We start from the raw sequence: 17,610 nt of genomic DNA on the forward strand, positions 1-17,610 counted from the left end.
GAAAATGTTGCATTCCTCATCCAAACTTTAAGGATATGCTCTTGGTACCAATAGTTTGAGAGTGGAACACAATATCGGGCATATCCAAAAATGTGCAATATGTATAACGCAAATTGTGGCTGTTATAAGAACATTTCACTTTTTACAAATGTTGAACTATTAAGTCTTGTACAAACTGCAAGTCAAATTTTGCAATCCAATCAAGTTGAGAAATGAAGAAATTAATCTGCTTTGAGAGTGTGATGGTGGGATGTGTTGTGTGCTAGAATTTAGTCTGCCTTCATTGTTGCTATGAATGATTTGTTACAGGCCTTTTGAAAAAGCAACAATGTTCAGATGAGACTAGATCTGACAGTGGTATTTTTTATTACAGTAAGGGTTTAATCAGACAAGAATTGTTGCTCCTTTTAATCAGAGGGCCATATCCTGTGCTCTTTACTCAGGCAGATCTCCCACTGAAATTGGGATTTGGTCTAAAGCCCTAGAATTTTAATGAACAGACTGTGCACTTCAAAATGTTCATTTTGTGTCCTAAAACCAAGTAAGAAATTACTGGTTTTCAGTATCAGATGTCTATCCTGAGAATATTATAGTGCTATAAAAGCTAAGGAGTGTTGGTTGGAAGTCTTGTCACAAGGTGCTTGTTCTAAAACTTGATTTTTTAAAAAAGCAGCAGTGGCTGCATCTACTTGATCTGTCATTCAATTAAGTGTAACCAAAGTGTTTTTGTATGCAAATGCTTAAGCTCTTTGCACTTAACTGTTGAAGTTATTTTTATAAAGCGTGTTTGGATACTGACTTACAAAAATATTTCTGTGAGAAGTGATGTGTTTCTGGGTTCAAGTACCCTTATCCGTTGTACTATTTTGTTAATAACTGGTAATGTACCACATTCTTGCTAACATGACTGATTGAAGACACCCTGTCCATAGCATTATGGAAATTAATTTTGTTCCCCTAAGGGTTTCAAATGTATTTGTAATGTGAACTAGCTATGTAGGAATAAAGACAGAAATAAATGGACAAGTTTGACTAGTTTTATTCCAAAGCTAAAGGACATTCATTATGACAAGATACTACATAAAACAGTATATTATATAGAATGGAACCCAAATGCACTGAAATCAACAAAAATTGTTTAGTTACAAGATCATCCACCTAATCTAATTTTGTGATAACAGTGTCTGACTATAGATGTAGTGTTTTACGTTTGTATTCTGATTATTTCTCGCTGCCTAAACAAAATTCTGTGTGTATGATAAGCAGTCAAGTTGGAACCAGCTTACAGTGACCCTAATCGAGCTTTCAGAATAAGTGAGATATTTGAATGATTTTACCAGTTCCATCCCTCTCCTCTGAGCAACCATGGCTGAGTGGGATTTGAACCTTAGGCCTTCTAAGTCCTAGTCCCGTCACTGTACCCACTACACCACACTGAGGTGATTTTAATTCTGTGCAGAAATACACAAGTATTTATTTATTTATTTATTTATATCCAGCCTATCTCGTCGGTTAAGACCACTCTGAATGGATTCCAGGGAAAAGAAACCCAATCCCTTATTTAGATGGGCTGAACATTTCAGTTCCTTTTCATGTTCAGCAGAAATTACTAGGAAAAGTAGCTACAGTTGTTTGATGTAACATTTTCTTACTAACCTAGTTCTGCTAGTCTTATGATAAAAGTTAATTACTAAAGAGATACTATACACAAGTAATAATCAAAACACAGCCTACTATTAAAGGAAAAGAAATCCCTAATGATAAAATTACCACAATGATCAGCTGCAGATTTCCTTAGTGAAGACACATTGTCAATTAAGAGGAAATTTCAAAGTTGGCGGTTGGTCCAGCAGTCTTTGAAAAAAATTTCCACAACACTGAATGATCAGACAAAACGCCAGAAGCACATTTCAGTTCTTGCCTCCTGTCTAATGTAGCCTATACTCAGCTACATACAAACCATTCCAAAATGTGTACAGCCCTTCAGAAACATTACAAAATGCTAGCTGTTCCCTGTGTAGTTTTCAGGATGTGGAATACTTTATTGCAAAAGTCACTTCTTTTCTGAAGATTCATATTCTGTCCACTCTTTGAAACCACCAGCATAATGCTGAGCCCTGAAAGCACAATGATCAACTTCTGTAAAACACCTCATCACACACATTATTTTATAGAAGAGATGGGAAAAATGCAGCCTAGGCCCATAAGTGATTCCCCCAAGGCTATTTCTGCAGCCTCTGAATGTTTTGGTGTATTTATTTTTTCAGCCTCAGTGCCTTCCGACGGGGCTTGCTATGCTGTTCATTTTTTGTGTTGTTTTTTAAAGCCCCAGCACCTTCCGACGGGGCTGCTGTGCTTTATTTTTGGTTTTTGGGGTTTTTTTTAAAGCCCCAGCGCCTTCTGATGGGGCTTAATCACATTCCAATGCATTTCTATGGGAAATGGTGCTTCGACCTACGACCATTTTGAGTTACGTCCATCGTCTGGAACGGATTATGGTCATAAATCGAGGCACCACTGTACAGTGTACATTCCGGAACTTAATCCGTTCCAGAATGATGGTTGTAACTCGAAATGGTGGTAAGTCGAAGCACCATTTCCCACAGGAATGCATTGAACCCCCATTAATCCATTCTGGCTGGAGAAAAAAAATCACAAAAAACAAAAAAACAAAAAATACTGTAAGCCCCATCGGAACATGTTGGGGCTGGAAAAAACATCATCATAAAAAAAATGCAAGCCCCATTGGAACGTGTTGGGGCCGGGGGAAAAATCACAAAAAAACCCACAACACAGCAAGCCCCATGGGAACGCGCCGGGCCGGGGAAAAAAATCACAATAAAAAAAACAAAACAAAAAACAAGGCAAGCCCCATTAGAATGCGCTGTGGCAAAAAAAATCACACAAAAAACCCAAACAAAGCAAGCCCCATTGGAACGTGCTGGGGCCGTAAAAAAAAATCACAAAAAGCCCCACAACACAGCAAGCCCCATCGGAACATGCTGAGGCAAGAAAGAAAGAAAGAAAGAAAAAGAAAGAAAGAAAGAAAGGAAAGAAAGGAAAGAAAGGAAAGAAAGGAAGAAAGAAAGAAAGAAAGAAAGAAAGAAAGAAAGAAAGAAAGAAAGAAAGAAAGAAAGAAAGAAAGAAAGCCCACTAAACAACAACGGCGATAAAGCGAGCCCCATTGGAATGCACTGGGGCTGGGGATGAAATCACAAAAACCACACACCACAGCAATCCCCCCCCCCCATCGGAACCCGCTGGAGCCGGGGGGGAAAACCCACCAAAAAAACCCAAACAAACCCACAACACCACAGCAAACCTCATTGGAAGGCACTGAAGCTGAAAAAACAAACACACCAAAACACACAAAACTATCACAGCACAGAAACATAACCCCCCAAGCCCAAACCCACCCTGCAAAACCCTCTATGTACTCACTCAGAAGCAAAAAGCCAGGCAGTCCGAAGCTGCCTCCGACGCACACACTCTAACCGTTGGGGCGAAAGAGCTACAAAGAGGCAACCTCTTCGCCAACCAACGGTTAGTATATTTGAATTCCCCGCCTTTTTCTCCACCTTTTTTCCAGTCTACCTCGAAGCTCCGGTCGCAAGTCAAAGAAAATGTTTGCAGCGGGAACTGGTGATAACTCGAAACGGTAGTAAGTCGGGACGTTAGTAAGTTGAGGCACCACTATATTTAAGAAGGCAACCATCACCTTGCTAATGACTGGCAATTTGTCACCAAGACTTAACTTGATTTCTCTTACACAAGCAAAAAATGGCAATGGCAATACAGTGGTGCCTTGCTTAACGAGCGCACCGTTTAACGACGAATCCGCATAGCGATGCGTTTTTTGCGATCGCTAATGCGATCGCATTGCGATGTTTTAGATAGGGAAAACATTGCATTGCGATGATCGGTAAGCATTTCACTTACCAATCTTCGCATTGCGATGTTTTACAAACAGCTGATCGGCGGTTCCAAAATGGCCGCCGGGTCAACAAAATGGCCACCCGCAGCGTTTTTGCGCCCTGCCCTCGCTTACCGGGTGGCGAAAATGGCGGCCGGATGGAGGATTCCCCGCATAGTGGCGAGTTTTTCCCCAATAGGAATGCATTAAACAGAATTTAATGCATTCCTATGGATTCCCCCCCCCCCGCATAGCGACAAATCTGATAGCGATGTTAATCCTGGAACGGATTAACGTCGCTATGCGGGGCACCACTGTACAATTCTGGCTAGTGGGTTCATAACTATGCAGTATCTTAACTTTTGACATACAGGAAGGACTGCCACACCCCAGTGCTCTCTACAGCACTCCAGTGGAACTTGCATAATGACATGCATGGTCCAAAATAAACCAGTATTTTCTTTCCAATGCACATACAGTATTATTTGACAAAATGTATTTTGAAATCGTGCTATTTTAACATACTTTTTAAACATTTCTCATACTATTTTAACATTTAGTAACATGCAGGTAAATTTTTACTAAATCTGAAATTTTTAAATTCTGGTTTCTATTGCCTTCTGTGAATAGCAGCTAAAGTTGTTAAGAAAAAGTTTCAGTACAGATTCTGCATAGACTATACAAAATGTGACAAAGCGGAATAAAGTCTCGTCTGCATGGGTTTATTTGGAGCAGGCTGGTGTAGGCTAAATAGGGTCGCTCAAGGTTGGGTAGCAGTCTGGAATGCTATTTGGTACGATCCTTGTATTCAAATGGTACATCACCTCAAGTGACCCTGTTCTGTCTGTCTGACTGTATAAAACAACAAAGCAAAATAAAATCCCCTTCACTGCCCCCTTCCACTTCCAGGAGTGAAAGTGGAATATATATATTGAGAACTTGAGGTGATGTACCAATTGAATACAAGGATCATACCAAATGGCATCCCAGACTGCTATATTTATATATTAGAGATGGGGGTATTTGTATTCGTATATGAATATCCCTGCACAGGTCGAAATAATGATTGTCCACTCATGATTTCGCCATTGCCGCCGGCTCCATGGAGGCTTCCTATCGGAATGTTTTCCGCAATGGATTAGCCACTCTCTGACCTAGCAGAGAGGCTTGTCATCCCACCTCCTGCCAGGACTGGGTAATCGATTGTGGACAACTGCGCGATAGGAAGGTCTGACAAGCTCGTGTCAGCGGCGAAATCATGAGTGGACAGTCTGGCCCTGTGGGTCCCAGACCCTCGATATGTCCACCTGTGCAGGGATATTTGCATTTGTATACGAATACCCCCATCTCTAATATATATACTGTACTGTATATTTAATTTAAGTGGTATAGTGCATGAGCACTGCCCTAACACAGTTTAAAAAAATATTTTAATTTGCCAATATTGTGAAGTGCCTGTCTTCTTGAGCCATTTAACAATATGGAAATTGAAAAAGGAAGGCAGATTGACAGACATAAGCTTGCTTTAGTTTGTTTCCAGTGAACTGGAACATCTGCATGACTTTTTATATACATGTAGCTTAATTTGAGCAATTATCTGAGCCATCAAGAACTATAAACAAATCTCAGCCAGACTTACACTCTTTGCCCTGAATTTGCACACCTGCACAAAGGGAGGCCATCACAGAAATTAGTCAGAAATTAGGAATTCTTGCACCTTAATTTGCCCAAATGCAGTTAAGTCATGGTCTGGAGGATCATGTGAACTTGACTTCCTTTCAGCAAAAAGTTCTCAATGAGATGTCGATACTGGACATGTCGATACTGAATTTCAAAGGAGGACTTCTACCCTTTGAAGTCAGTACTGTGGAGACCAGCAAAGAACACAACACATTCTTGTGTTTTTTTTAAAATTAAACTATGACTTTTATACAGACCTACGGGTATTATAATGCATCATACTGCTATTTTCCTACAAGTCTAAACCACAATAATTTCTCTGAATATGTCATGCCTAGTTTGTATTCCCTTATACCACTTGTTTTCAAAGCAGAGCACCCAGGCAGTTTGCTATAAGCCTATATATTACAAGAAATTGAACCATTTTCTGTAGTCCTCCTCTGGATATTTTTACTCACCTGCTAAAACCCAGAGTCTTTGCAGAAATTAGAGCTTGGTTGCTTCTTACTCCGGCCAAACAGGAAAAGACTAAACAGTCGGCTTTAGAAGGCATATCATGGCTGTATCTCTCTTTGAAATGTTGCGGGTTCATCTGCAAAGCTTCCACGATCTCACCCACTGAAATAATTAATCAGAATTTCCTGAGGGACAAATAAATCTGAAGTATGCAACAGTAGTACACATAACAGAATTCATATTGTGGGTGAGCCATCTCTTCTCTTACATACAGCTTTGCATTGGTGAAAAACACTGAACTCGGTTAGCCTATTGTCTCACTATGTGCGCGCACACACACACACAGACACACCAACTGCTCTGGACAAGCAAGTGTAACTTACATGGAATGCTGATGGACCCAGGGATTTGTCCATATTCTGCAATTTCCCATTTCTCCCTGACATCAATGAGGAAAACAGACTTGGATTCCAGCAAGTCTTTGAGTTCTTTATAGGAGACCTTGCTGTTGTCAGCCGTGCAAAAATGACAAGCAGTCGGTTTTGCAGTTTCCAAAACTGTTAAAAGAAAAATTATAGTACAGGCAATAGATCTTTTGGAGCACAATTTGTCAGACACATACCTTATTAACCTCTCCATGTGCCTTTATTTTAAATAGCAAGGGCTCTTACAGGGTAAGGAACAAACATGCAACCACTGTAAAAGTCTTTACTCTGGTTGCGGCGCATGGACCACGATCCTAAAATCCCAAACAGAACTGACACTGGCCATATTATCTGGGAGTGGGTGGGTGCAGAGTGCTATAATCTAAAAAAATAACTTTCCAAACTCAGCAATAAACAAGGTAGAATGCATCACACTTCTGACTCAATTTACTCCCTCAGGCGTGATTATTAATAGGTTGGATTCTAAATAAAATACAACTGCTACCAGCCAGCCACATAATCTGGCAGCACTTCAATTTAGATTTATTGTGTTGGTCGGCACAAAAGGCGACCGCTTCTCACGTTGAACACATCGTTCAAATAAGCTTCCCGTTTGGGGAATGTGGTATAACCGAGTAGTAGGTGGTGATGGGGCAAAGGGTGACTCATCCAGCTCCACACGCTGCAGGCTCGGTGAAGCCCAGCCACAGTGGATCCCGTCCGTCCCGTGGATGAATGACCGCTGGGAACCCTTACAAATAAAACGGCACAATATTAATTGGTTTAGGTCCACAGTGATTCTTAACCTTGGGTTACTCAGGTGTTTTTGAACTGCAACTCCCAGAAACCCCAGCCAGCACAGCTGGTGGTGAAGGCTTCTGGGAGTTGCAGTCCAAAAAACACCTGAGTAACCCAAGGTTAAGAACCACTGGTTTAGGATCGCTGGTAACTCAGCAAAACCATTTCCGACAAGGACCCTCCCAATCTCACTCCTAACGGCCGGGAGGGGGGATCAGGACCCTCCTCCCCCAAAAAACGCGCCTTCGAGGTCTCTCCACCAGCCCCGGGGCACTTACACCCTGACGCCGGCGCCGCCCGAAGGGGAAAGGTCTGCCGGTGACTGCACGCCCGCCGGCTTAGCTCTCGCCCCCCGCCGCAGCCCGGGGTTCCCGCTCGCCGCGCGGCAAGCCCCCAGCCGGCGGCCCGACCCAGCCGCCCACACCGACGCCACATAGCCGGCCGCCGAGAGCGGACCTCTGCGCTCTTTCACGTGGGTCCCGCCTCCCAATGCTGGCTGGGCGCCCCGACCCACAGTAGGCCCTGTCAGCTGCCTGCTCGGCTTCCGGTGTGCGGCTGTCTTAAGGGTTTCGCCTCGTTTCTCCTTTCAACAGCTTTATTAGCCTTTCAGCTGCCAGGATCTGTGCTCGTCTGCTGGGAAACGTCGCCCCATTTCAACAGAGTTTAGTCCTCCTTTACAGTGCCTAGGGTTAGAGACATTTACGGAGTGTGATTTGATAAATGCCATCCACTGTCCTTTGCCTCTGTCTCAATTGCCGTTTAATTTGTGCCATCAGGTAATAACTGAGCTGAAGTAAGAGTAATCAAGTTACAGAGGGATTCGCATTTTGACCGCTTTTAGCACTTCCAGAGGATGCTTTTACTGTATTGTGTCATTATCTTTCTTCAAACTTGGAATTTTAGAGGGCAGGATGAGGTCCAGGAGATGGCCTGCCCCAATTATAGTGCAAGTTCGTTCCCTTGCCACAGAATATCTGGTAAAGGAAGCGGAAGAATAGCTTTACAGTGTCGCATACGTGTGCCTTGGGTTGTCTGTCTGGAAACACCACTACCAGCCACTTGGGGGGGGGGGGAAGCATTTATTTTTACTAATGTACTTGTACTGATCAATAGATAAAATAAACACACCTATAGGGCCCTAGATGACTTTAAGGACCACATCTCCCTTTATGACCCTGCTTGAATGTTAAGATCATCAGGAGAGGCCTTTCTCTCGGTCCTGCCTGCCATCTTCACGGGTACATTTGGTGGGGCCTTCTCTGTTGCTGCTCTCAGACTCTGGAACTCCCTGCCACAGGTGGTCAGGCTGGCCCCATCTTGGCTGTCCTGCAAGCAGTCAAAAACTTTTCTCTTTAGGCAAGCCTTCCCTGAGTGATTGATTGCTTGAGTGGGGTTTTAAAATGGATTGTTGTACATTAGTGCTTTGAATGTGTTTTGGTGTTGCTTATGGGTTTGTTTGTTTTTTTGGTATGGTACTTGTTTGATCCTTTTAAGTATTTATATCCTCACTGTTGTGGGCTTTAATAGTCTTTTAATGATGTAAGCCACCTTGGGTTCTTTTTTAAGGAGAAAGGCAGGGTAAATTTTTAATAAATGAATGAATGTGTCACATTCATATAGATGGACAATGACACCTGTATGTACTTTGTAAAATAGCCATGGACAAGACTTGTGGTTATAAGTACAGTATATTGCTAATTATTTCTTATTAAGGAACATTTTCTATATGAAAGACAATGAATGTATACTTGCATAGACCCTCGCCCAGCAGGCTGAGGCAAAGAGGCAGTCACGAAAGCAGCAAAATCAGGGAGCTAGACAGGGTACAGATTGTATTTGTCCTAAATGTGGAAGGGATTGTCACTCTCGAATTGGCCTCCTCAGCCACACTAGACGCTGTTCCAAGTCCTCCATACAGAGCACGATACCATAGTCTCTCGAGACTGAAGGATGCCTATGATGATGATAGACCTGGGACACAGGGTTGATATGAGTTCAGGAATGAGAAAAGCCACATCCTCATGCCTTCCTTCTTTGGAATAACAATGGTCATAGGATTTCAATCTTGAATGCTTAATCTACTCCATCTGGAATTTTTTATGACACACATATCAAGAATGATATTTAATCTATTTTATAATGCATGAGTTTTGTGTCTTTGCTTTGTTAAGATATCAGGCTTCAGACTAACATTGCAACATATTCTGTTGCTTTTCGAGAGAAGTAAGGATGCCTTTGTTCTCTACTAAGAGTTTTGCTTGATTTGCATGTTTGCTCCCTGTACAGATCAAACACAAATTTGACCCAAGATAGCGATGTTGTCTTTAGAAAACATACACTTGCAAAAACTTTCATGTTTTTGATAATGTTATTACTGTGTGATGCTAGATGTTGAGAAAGTATATATTGATAATATACTGTGCTCATACATGTGGAATTGATATATATACAAGAGTTCAATTAATGAATTGCTTCAAAATGTCATTACAGTATATATATTTGTTTTTCCACGTTTTGGCTCAAACATCTAAATATAATTTGTGCTTTTAAAATATTTTTTTAATTTTTATAAAGATTTTCAAGTATGACTGTAGCATTTGCAAATACTAATAAGTATAGGATTCAGTATTTACCCTTTGGCTAACTGTGAGAGCAAAGATCATTTCTATATTTGGGCCTTCCACATGGCAAGCCTTGTGCTACCAGCTGAGCCTACAGACTGGTGATTCACCCACTAGCATTATGACAACATTCCTTATACAAAAATGTTTCAGACTTTATTTCTCTAATGTCAAGATATATTATCACAAATACCTGCGGATTTTTCATTCACATGAAGTCCTGCCCATCAGCAGGTTTTCTACACATAGGCAGTGGCTGCCATTTTTTCAAACTGCTGTTATATGTCTATAACAGAATATGTATTATTTCAAATAAGTGATTCACAATATTTTGAAAGGCCTTTAGCAGCCAGCCTCGTGGCATATGGTGGCTTTGCCTTTCCACATGCAAGACCTATCACTGGTACAAACCAGTCATGTCATATGATAGCTAACTGCAGTATGGCACTTCATAAACTGTTATCTGAGCTCTAGCTGAAGAAACAAAAAGCAGCACATTTAGAATTTAAAACACACATTGAGAATTAAGAGCACTGTGCTGGATTTTACTAATGTTTTTGCTCCAGAATAATTTCAGAAATAAATAAGAACATTACAGCTATTTCATTAGTTGTTGAAGAATTATCTATTTCTGTTCTGTCAGATGCTTGTTTCATACAAAGGTTGGTTCATTCCAGGACTCACTCTCTCTCTCCTCCATTTATTTTAATTTGTTTTCAGTTGAATATGTAATTCAGCCATCTCATCCTTTGTCGTGCCTTTCTCCTTTTGCCTTCACATTTTCCCAACATCAGGTCTTTTCCAGGGAGTGTTCTCTTCTCATGAGATGGCCAAAGTATTAGAGCCTCAGCTTCAGGATCTGTCCTTCCAGTGAGCACTCAGGGTTGATTTCCTTCAGAATGGATAGGTTTTATCTCCTTGCAGTCCAGGGGACTCTCAAGAGCCTCCTCCAGCACCACAATTCAAAAGCATCAATTCTTTGGTGGTCAGCCATCTTTATGGTCCAGGTCTCACACCATACATCACTACTGGAAAAACCATAGCTTCGACTATGTGGTCCTTTGTCAGCAAGGGGACGTCTCCCCTTTTTAAGATGCTGTCTAGGTTTCTCATCGCTTTCCTCCCAAGAAGCAGGTGTCTTTTAATTTTGTGGCTGCTGTCACCATCTGCAGTGATCATGGAGCCCAAGAAAGTAAAATCTGTCACTACCTCCATATCTTCCCCTTCTATTTGCCAGGAGGTGATGGGACCAGTGGCCATGATCTTGTTTTTTTATGTTGAGCTTCAAACCATTTTTTGTGCTCTCCTCTTTCACCCTCATTCAGAGGTTCTTTAATTTCTCCTAATTTTCTGCCATCAGAGTCCCCGAGATCTTAGTAAATGTCTAAAGAAACAAGGATGAAGAACAATTTCATGTATTTATTCAGTTAAACAGTTGCATTTTGAGGACATGTATTACTAACTTTCTTCTTGGTTTTAATTTTAAAAAATTCCTGCATCTTTTCAGATGAAAGTATATGACAAATTTAAGTTGGCATGTGAACTGGTTCACAAGTTGCTGGCTGCCAGCCTATCCATATGGCATTCTTTTCTACAGATAACTTGAAAATATGACAGTATAATGTAAAGGAAAGTTCTGGAATGACACTACATAGAGCTTTAAAAGGGATTAAATAAATTCAGAGAGAAAAAGGCTAGCGCTTTTTCTATATATTACCTCTTGTAAGGTAATATATCTATATATTACCTCTTGTAAGGAAGGTACCTCCAAATGCCAGATGCAGAAGAGGGGTATCAGGAGACAGGTGTCTAGTTGTCTCATGTGCTCCCAGAGGCATCTGGTGGGGCCACTGTGAGATATAGGAGACTGGACTAGATGGGCTCTTGGCCTGATCCTATTTGCCAGGAGGTGATGGGACTAGTGGCCATGATCTCAGGTTTTTTTAATGTTGAGTTTCAGACAAATTTTTGCTCTCTCCTCTTTCATCCTCATTAAGAGGTTCTTTAATTCCTCCTCAGTTTCTGCCATCAGAGTGGTATCATCTGTATATCTGAGGTTATTGATATTTCTTCTGGCAATCTTAATTCCAGTTTGGGATTCCTCGAGTCCAACCTTTTGCATGATGTATTCTGCATATAAGTTGCTTCCTGTCCCACGTATAGATTTCTCAGGTGGTCATGCACTCCCATTTCTTTAATAACTTGCCATAGTTTGCTGTGGCCCACACAGTCAAAGGCTTTTGCGTAGTCAATGACACAGAAATAGATGTTTTTCTGGAACTCTCTGGCTTTCTCCATAATCCAGCACATGTTAGCAATTTGGTCTCTAGTTCCTCTGCCCCTTCGAAATCCAGCTTGTACTTCTGGGAATTCTCGGTCCACATACTGCTGAAGCTTACCTTGTAGGATTTTGTGCATAACCTTGCTAGCGTGTGAAATGACTCTTCTAGTTTTATAGACTAGCAATATTCTGTCTCGTTCAGTCCATATCCCCCATGCATGTCGGAATCCGGCTCCAGCAAACTGTGGTGAAGGGAGAGATCCCTGAAAGGGCCCAGGGAGAGATGTCTGAAAAGGAAGAGACTGCAGTCTTGTGATAAGGTTCAAAGCGTGCTCAGGGTCATCGGCTGAAGTTCAGGATCACTTCACTGTGCTTCGTGCTGATGCTGATCCCCCAGCAATGCCTGGCACCTCCTTTTATTGAGGTGTAAGCTATATAACATAACGGTCAGTTGGCTGGACCAATAGGGCATTGTGTCTATTCTGCCCAGCAACAAGTCTCACAAGAGTATTAACATGAATACATGCTAAGAACCATGAAAGTTATGGCGCACATTCCCACACATGCATTCCTTTTATCTCATGTGCCCAAAGGAATAGTGGACAACTTGTGAGCCCTTGAGATGTCATTGGACTGAACCTCATTCCTTATGTTGGAAAGGCCTGATGGGAATTATAGTTCAATAATAGTTACGGGAATATTTTGTCTACCTGTGGCCTAAAGGAATCCATATATATGCCACAATAAATATGTATGTTGTTAATAAACTAGAAAGATTGCAAGAAAGAAAAAGATGGAAATAGTATCACAGTATATCATACCAGACCCCCCCCCCCCAAATTAAAAACAGTGATTGAATTATAACTACAGTACCTGAAAGTGCTGGGTGTGCTGTAACTATAGGCTCAGTTCATGCAAGACAATTGTGGTGAGATAAAACAAGCCTAACTATATAAATACCACAGGCCTCATTTAACAGCGCAAACCAGTGTGCATGCACCAGGTGAGCCTGTTGAGGCTGTGGTGTTTTAAGGACACTCCTCAAAATCTTCTGAAGATTGAATAGCCTCAGATAAGAAAGGGTGAAGGTCCGTTCAGTGACAAAGTGTATGCTTTGCATGGAGAAGATCTCAGGTGCAACCCCTGGCATCTCCAGTTAAAAAACTGCACCAAGGGGGGGGGGCGAAATAACGTCCGCTCTTGAAAAGCAAATTCTGACTTGGCTGAAGGCGGGTATTCTCATCTGGGTCCCTGACATCGTACAGTCACGAGGGGACCGTACAGTTCTTGTCTAAAAGTGGTGGCTCACGTACAAGAACATTATTACCACCACCACCATCAGGTGAGGAGCACTTTGAGCCGCGATTGTGAGGGCTGGAGAACGCAGGATTCCAAACCATAACGGGATGAGGACGTGTGAATGAACGCTGGCGTGCAGAAGCCTGCGCTTCGAACGACCTCCCGCTTGCTCGCGTTTCCGAGGAACAAGCGGGCAACTTAAAACACTGAGTGTTTAAAAAGGAGCAAAAGGCGTCGTTCCGTCATTGATCCAATGCCGGGGCCTGTACGCGCAGAGTTCAGCCCACTACTGTACTACAACCGCGTTACGGAGCGAGCGGAGGCGGGACAGGACAAGCCGAGGCGGCGGCGGCGGCGGCGGGCGGCGAGGAAAGAGGCCCCTGCTCGCCCCTTCCTGCTCCTCCTCTTTCCGTCGCCTCTCCAGCTTGCTGTCTGTTCAGGCAAAGCCGTGGCTGGGCGAGGTGAGTGTGGAAGCAGGAAAAAAAGGAGGGCGAGGTCGTGGCGGAGGGCCTCTCGGGGCTGCTGGCACGGGAGGGGCTTCATTGTTTTCCCTGGGAGAAGCGGGGGCTTTGGTCCTAGGAGGTCGTGAGGGTTATTATGCGGGACCTTTCCGGGGGATTAGTGGGACGTCAGGCGAGCTACCAACATGAATTCAACCCAATTCCGGGAGGCGGTGGAAGACAGGAGGGCCTGGCGTGCTCTGGTCCAGGGGGTCACAAAGAGTCGGACACGACTTAACGATTAGACAACAACAACAACAACAAAGGCGAGCTTGGGTGTTTTCCGGTGGGCCTCCTTAGGCTGGCTAGTAGCCTTTTCTGGCCACGAGGAGCTCGGCTTTTCACTCTTCAGGCCTGAGCCCCAAAGGAAGGTTGGAGACTGACTGGAGCTTCCCCCTGAGCTTGGCCTTCGTGAGCGGTGGCCTCGTTGGGAGTTTGTGTGGCCGGGGCCTCCTCTTCAGCCTTGGGGCATTCGTGGAACCTCATGCCGGCTCTTTCGAGCCCTTGGCAGCTCCGTCTTAGGGATGTCAATTAGGAAGGAAGGAAGGAAGGTTGGTTTGAGTTATTGAGTTCCTGCCATTTACTGTCAAGCACGCCCTTCTTATTCCCGATTTATGCGAATAAGCCTCACTGAACATCTTCGGTCTTTGAAATAAACGTTGTGCGGCCCAAGTTCTTCATTGAGCTACAGAAAAGTATAGAACCCAGGGTGTAGAAAAAAGATGTTCTGCATAAATGACCTGTTGTTCCCTTGTGGACAGTTATTTCTGTCATTGACACTGAAGTAGTGGGTGGGAGGGTAAGCAGGATGGTGATTGGTTTGCTCTGTGTTGATGCTGCAGAGTTACTTATGCTCTCTATACTGTACTTGCACTGAGCTCCTTGTTACCGGACTAGATCAGAGTTAAATTAATACACAACAATATGCTTGAAATCACAACTGTGTATAATGCCAACTGACAGTTTGCAAATACAGTAAATACCGTTTCCACGAAAATAAGACCTAACCTGAAAATAAGCCCTAGTATGATTTTTCAGGATGCTCAATTCAAGCCCTACCCCCAAAATAAGCCCCAGTTATGTGAAACCTCCCCCTCCACCATTGTGCAGCAACCAGAAGATGACATGACTGTACAATAAAACATCCCCTGAAAATAACCCCTAATGCGTTTTTGGAGCAAAAATTAATATAAGACCCTGTCTTCTTTTCGGAGAAATACGGTACCTCTGAGTTGTGAGGAGCTAGTATTTGCTATTCAAGAGTTTATTTGCAACTTGGGATTGTAGGTGTGTGAAATGAAAATTAGTTGTAGGATATAAGTTATGGACCATGGAATCTGAATTCAGTTAGCTGTGCCCTGTTGTGCAAACATATCAAGTTTCTTGGTTGATTGGGAACAGTTTGCTTTTGTTCATAATTTAAGAGTGTAAGCTTGACTGTGCACTATACAGTATATAATTTTGCATTTGTAACTACAGTACCTGCTTTAGCTCCATTCTTACTACTATAAAGGGATCAGGTCATTGTGATTGCCTGAACATAGACAAAAATACATATATTTTCTCATTGTTTTGTTTGGAACTGACCTTCCGCATGTTTACCTGGAATTTCATCTCATTTGAGTAGAATTTCCCCTTCTGCAAAATATGATATGCACGTCAGGTGTATCCTATGGAGAGAGAGAACAGCCTGTTAGACTTTTGTCTGCTCTCAGTAGGTTTGCAAACTTGTTGGAAAGGCCATTTGTTTTGGTGAGCTTGCCATTCTAAAGTGAAAGGAGCATTTGCACATTTTTTAAAGTATTTATTTAAGGACAGGGTAGGGAATACAAAAAGTAAGGGGGAATAGGGAAGAGGGAGAAAAAGGATAGGGGAATAGGAGAACACAGAGTATACCATCATCCAATCAATTCATATTACAATAATAAATCAACTTTTTGCTTTTTCACAGTTTGATTACCCTCCTGCTTTCATCGTATCATTTAATTTTAGTTTAATTCTGTGTTACTCCAACACTATCTGGTAACTGCAGCCATTTATACAATACATCCCATCGCTCAGTTTCCTTTTGAATTGAACAGTCTTTCAGTCCATCTGACAGAATATCCATTTTTGTCACTTCCCATATTTTCACAATAAGATTCTCTTGTTTCGATGTCTCTTTCTTGAGATTTTTAACATAATGCTTTTCAATTTTGGAAGCTGGATAACTCTCTATCCCATCTATGTTACCTGGTGTCATGCCCAGTAAAGACGGTTCTAAAGTTTGTGCAGCTTCATTTAAGTTTTGTTTGGCATCTAATGTTCCCTCTTTCGTCACTTTCATCAGATCTTCTGTTTTGCTAAGACCTTCATGTACTTGCTGAAACCCTGTTATTATCTTTTGCATGGTAATCTGCCATTCCTTTTCTATTTTTTTGTACCACTGTTTCAAAACTTTGGGATTGAACAGACCAAGTTTCCCTTTGTTGTCTTAAATTTTTGGAGGCCATCTCAGGCTTACCAATGAATGGGGTTTGTATAAATAATACTACAGGTATGCCCTTAACCACAGTGATCGCCCCTTATATATCCTTCAACAGTTTCCACAATTTTATCAACAATCCAAACCCCTAGTCATAAACCTCCCCTTAGATCTCCCTCCAATCTTTATCCAAATATCATAATATAAAAATCAACTTTTAACCCAGCAAATTCAAAATCAAATAGAACCGTGGCACAAATATTTCTTCTTCTCCAGAGTTTAGCAAGCTTCTATTATCAGTCTCACTTGCAGTCCGGCAAACAAAACAACAATCACAGAGTCTCAAACTGTCCAATAGTTGTCCTTGAAGCCCGGCATGATCTTTCCATTAACCCCTTGATGCTCCTCAGTCCAGTCGACCACGTCAGCTCCTTTCTTCTCCAGAAAACAACCAGATTCTGTTATTAACAGTTCGCAGAGTCCAGGAAAAGGCAAAGAGAAATATGCCCCAGCCAAACTGTATTCACGAAACTCAAGTCTCTTAAGTCCTGTCCGATGGTATTAGAACCGTCTGGGATTCTTTTCCAGAAACATAAGATTTATTTTTCCGTCTCACTCTCTCAGCTTTGAAATCAGCCTGCTACAGTTATATTAAGAGTTCACTTGGGGAGGAAAGTTAGTTTCGCTTTTGAGGCAGACTGATAAGATAGGCTCGCCGCTGCTTTTCTTCTTTCAGCCAAATATTTTCATTCTTATTTTCAGCTTAATGGGGCTGTTTCATTAATCAAAGGCTTCAGCTTACTTAGTTGTTATATAAGCTTATATTGGTTGTTCTCTTCTCCCCCGGTAAATGGTTACTCATGGCTCCATGCCAAATATGGCGCCCGCTCCAATCCGTGCTGGGTGATTTCTTCAGAGGGAAGAAGTCCGGGTTTGCATCCCTTTCTTCTTCTGCTGCTCACCATCTTGCTTCAGAGAGACTTCTCCTAGACTCTCCTTTGATCCCCATTTCAAAAAGGGGATCCCGGACCGGACAGTTCCAGTTTTTCTCTGGAGCTACTGGCAGCACCGCAACAAAGCCCCTCCTCTCGCATTTGCACAATATCTAAACTGCCTCTAGTGATTTTGTTTCAAGAGATTTTATTAGTGTTGGTCTACATTGGTGAAGTATCT

The 17,610-nt window shown here is 42.3% G+C and overlaps 2 protein-coding genes across 12 annotated transcripts in view; one reads left to right on the forward strand and one right to left on the reverse strand.

The window, feature by feature from the left end:
* Nucleotides 1–1,023: 1,023 nt before the first annotated feature.
* Nucleotides 1,024–7,783, reverse strand: LOC144584325 (thiosulfate sulfurtransferase/rhodanese-like domain-containing protein 3). Its single transcript, XM_078380291.1, has 4 exons — nt 7,551–7,783; nt 6,433–6,606; nt 6,052–6,211; nt 1,024–2,117 (listed from the first exon to the last, which is right to left on the reverse strand). Exons 1-4 carry the CDS (start codon nt 7,705–7,707, stop codon nt 2,054–2,056), a joined length of 555 nt encoding a protein of 184 aa, XP_078236417.1. The 5' UTR covers nt 7,708–7,783; the 3' UTR covers nt 1,024–2,053.
* A 5,465-nt stretch (nt 7,784–13,248) lies between these two features.
* The window catches only part of USP45 (ubiquitin specific peptidase 45), an 85,842-nt gene continuing 81,480 nt past the window's right edge, over nt 13,249–17,610 (forward strand). For 8 of the 11 annotated variants that reach the window (XR_013538487.1, XR_013538488.1, XR_013538486.1 and 5 more), the window contains exon 1: nt 13,797–13,934. The gene's annotated coding sequence lies outside the window, so the exon portion shown is untranslated. Of the gene's footprint in view, nt 13,517–13,796; nt 13,935–17,610 lie in introns of those variants that run through there. The other 3 variants (XM_072998432.2, XM_078380236.1, XM_078380237.1) reach the window with 2 other exon arrangements.

This window comes from Pogona vitticeps, chromosome 1, assembly GCF_051106095.1.
Source record: "Pogona vitticeps strain Pit_001003342236 chromosome 1, PviZW2.1, whole genome shotgun sequence".
NCBI lineage: Eukaryota > Metazoa > Chordata > Lepidosauria > Squamata > Agamidae > Pogona > Pogona vitticeps.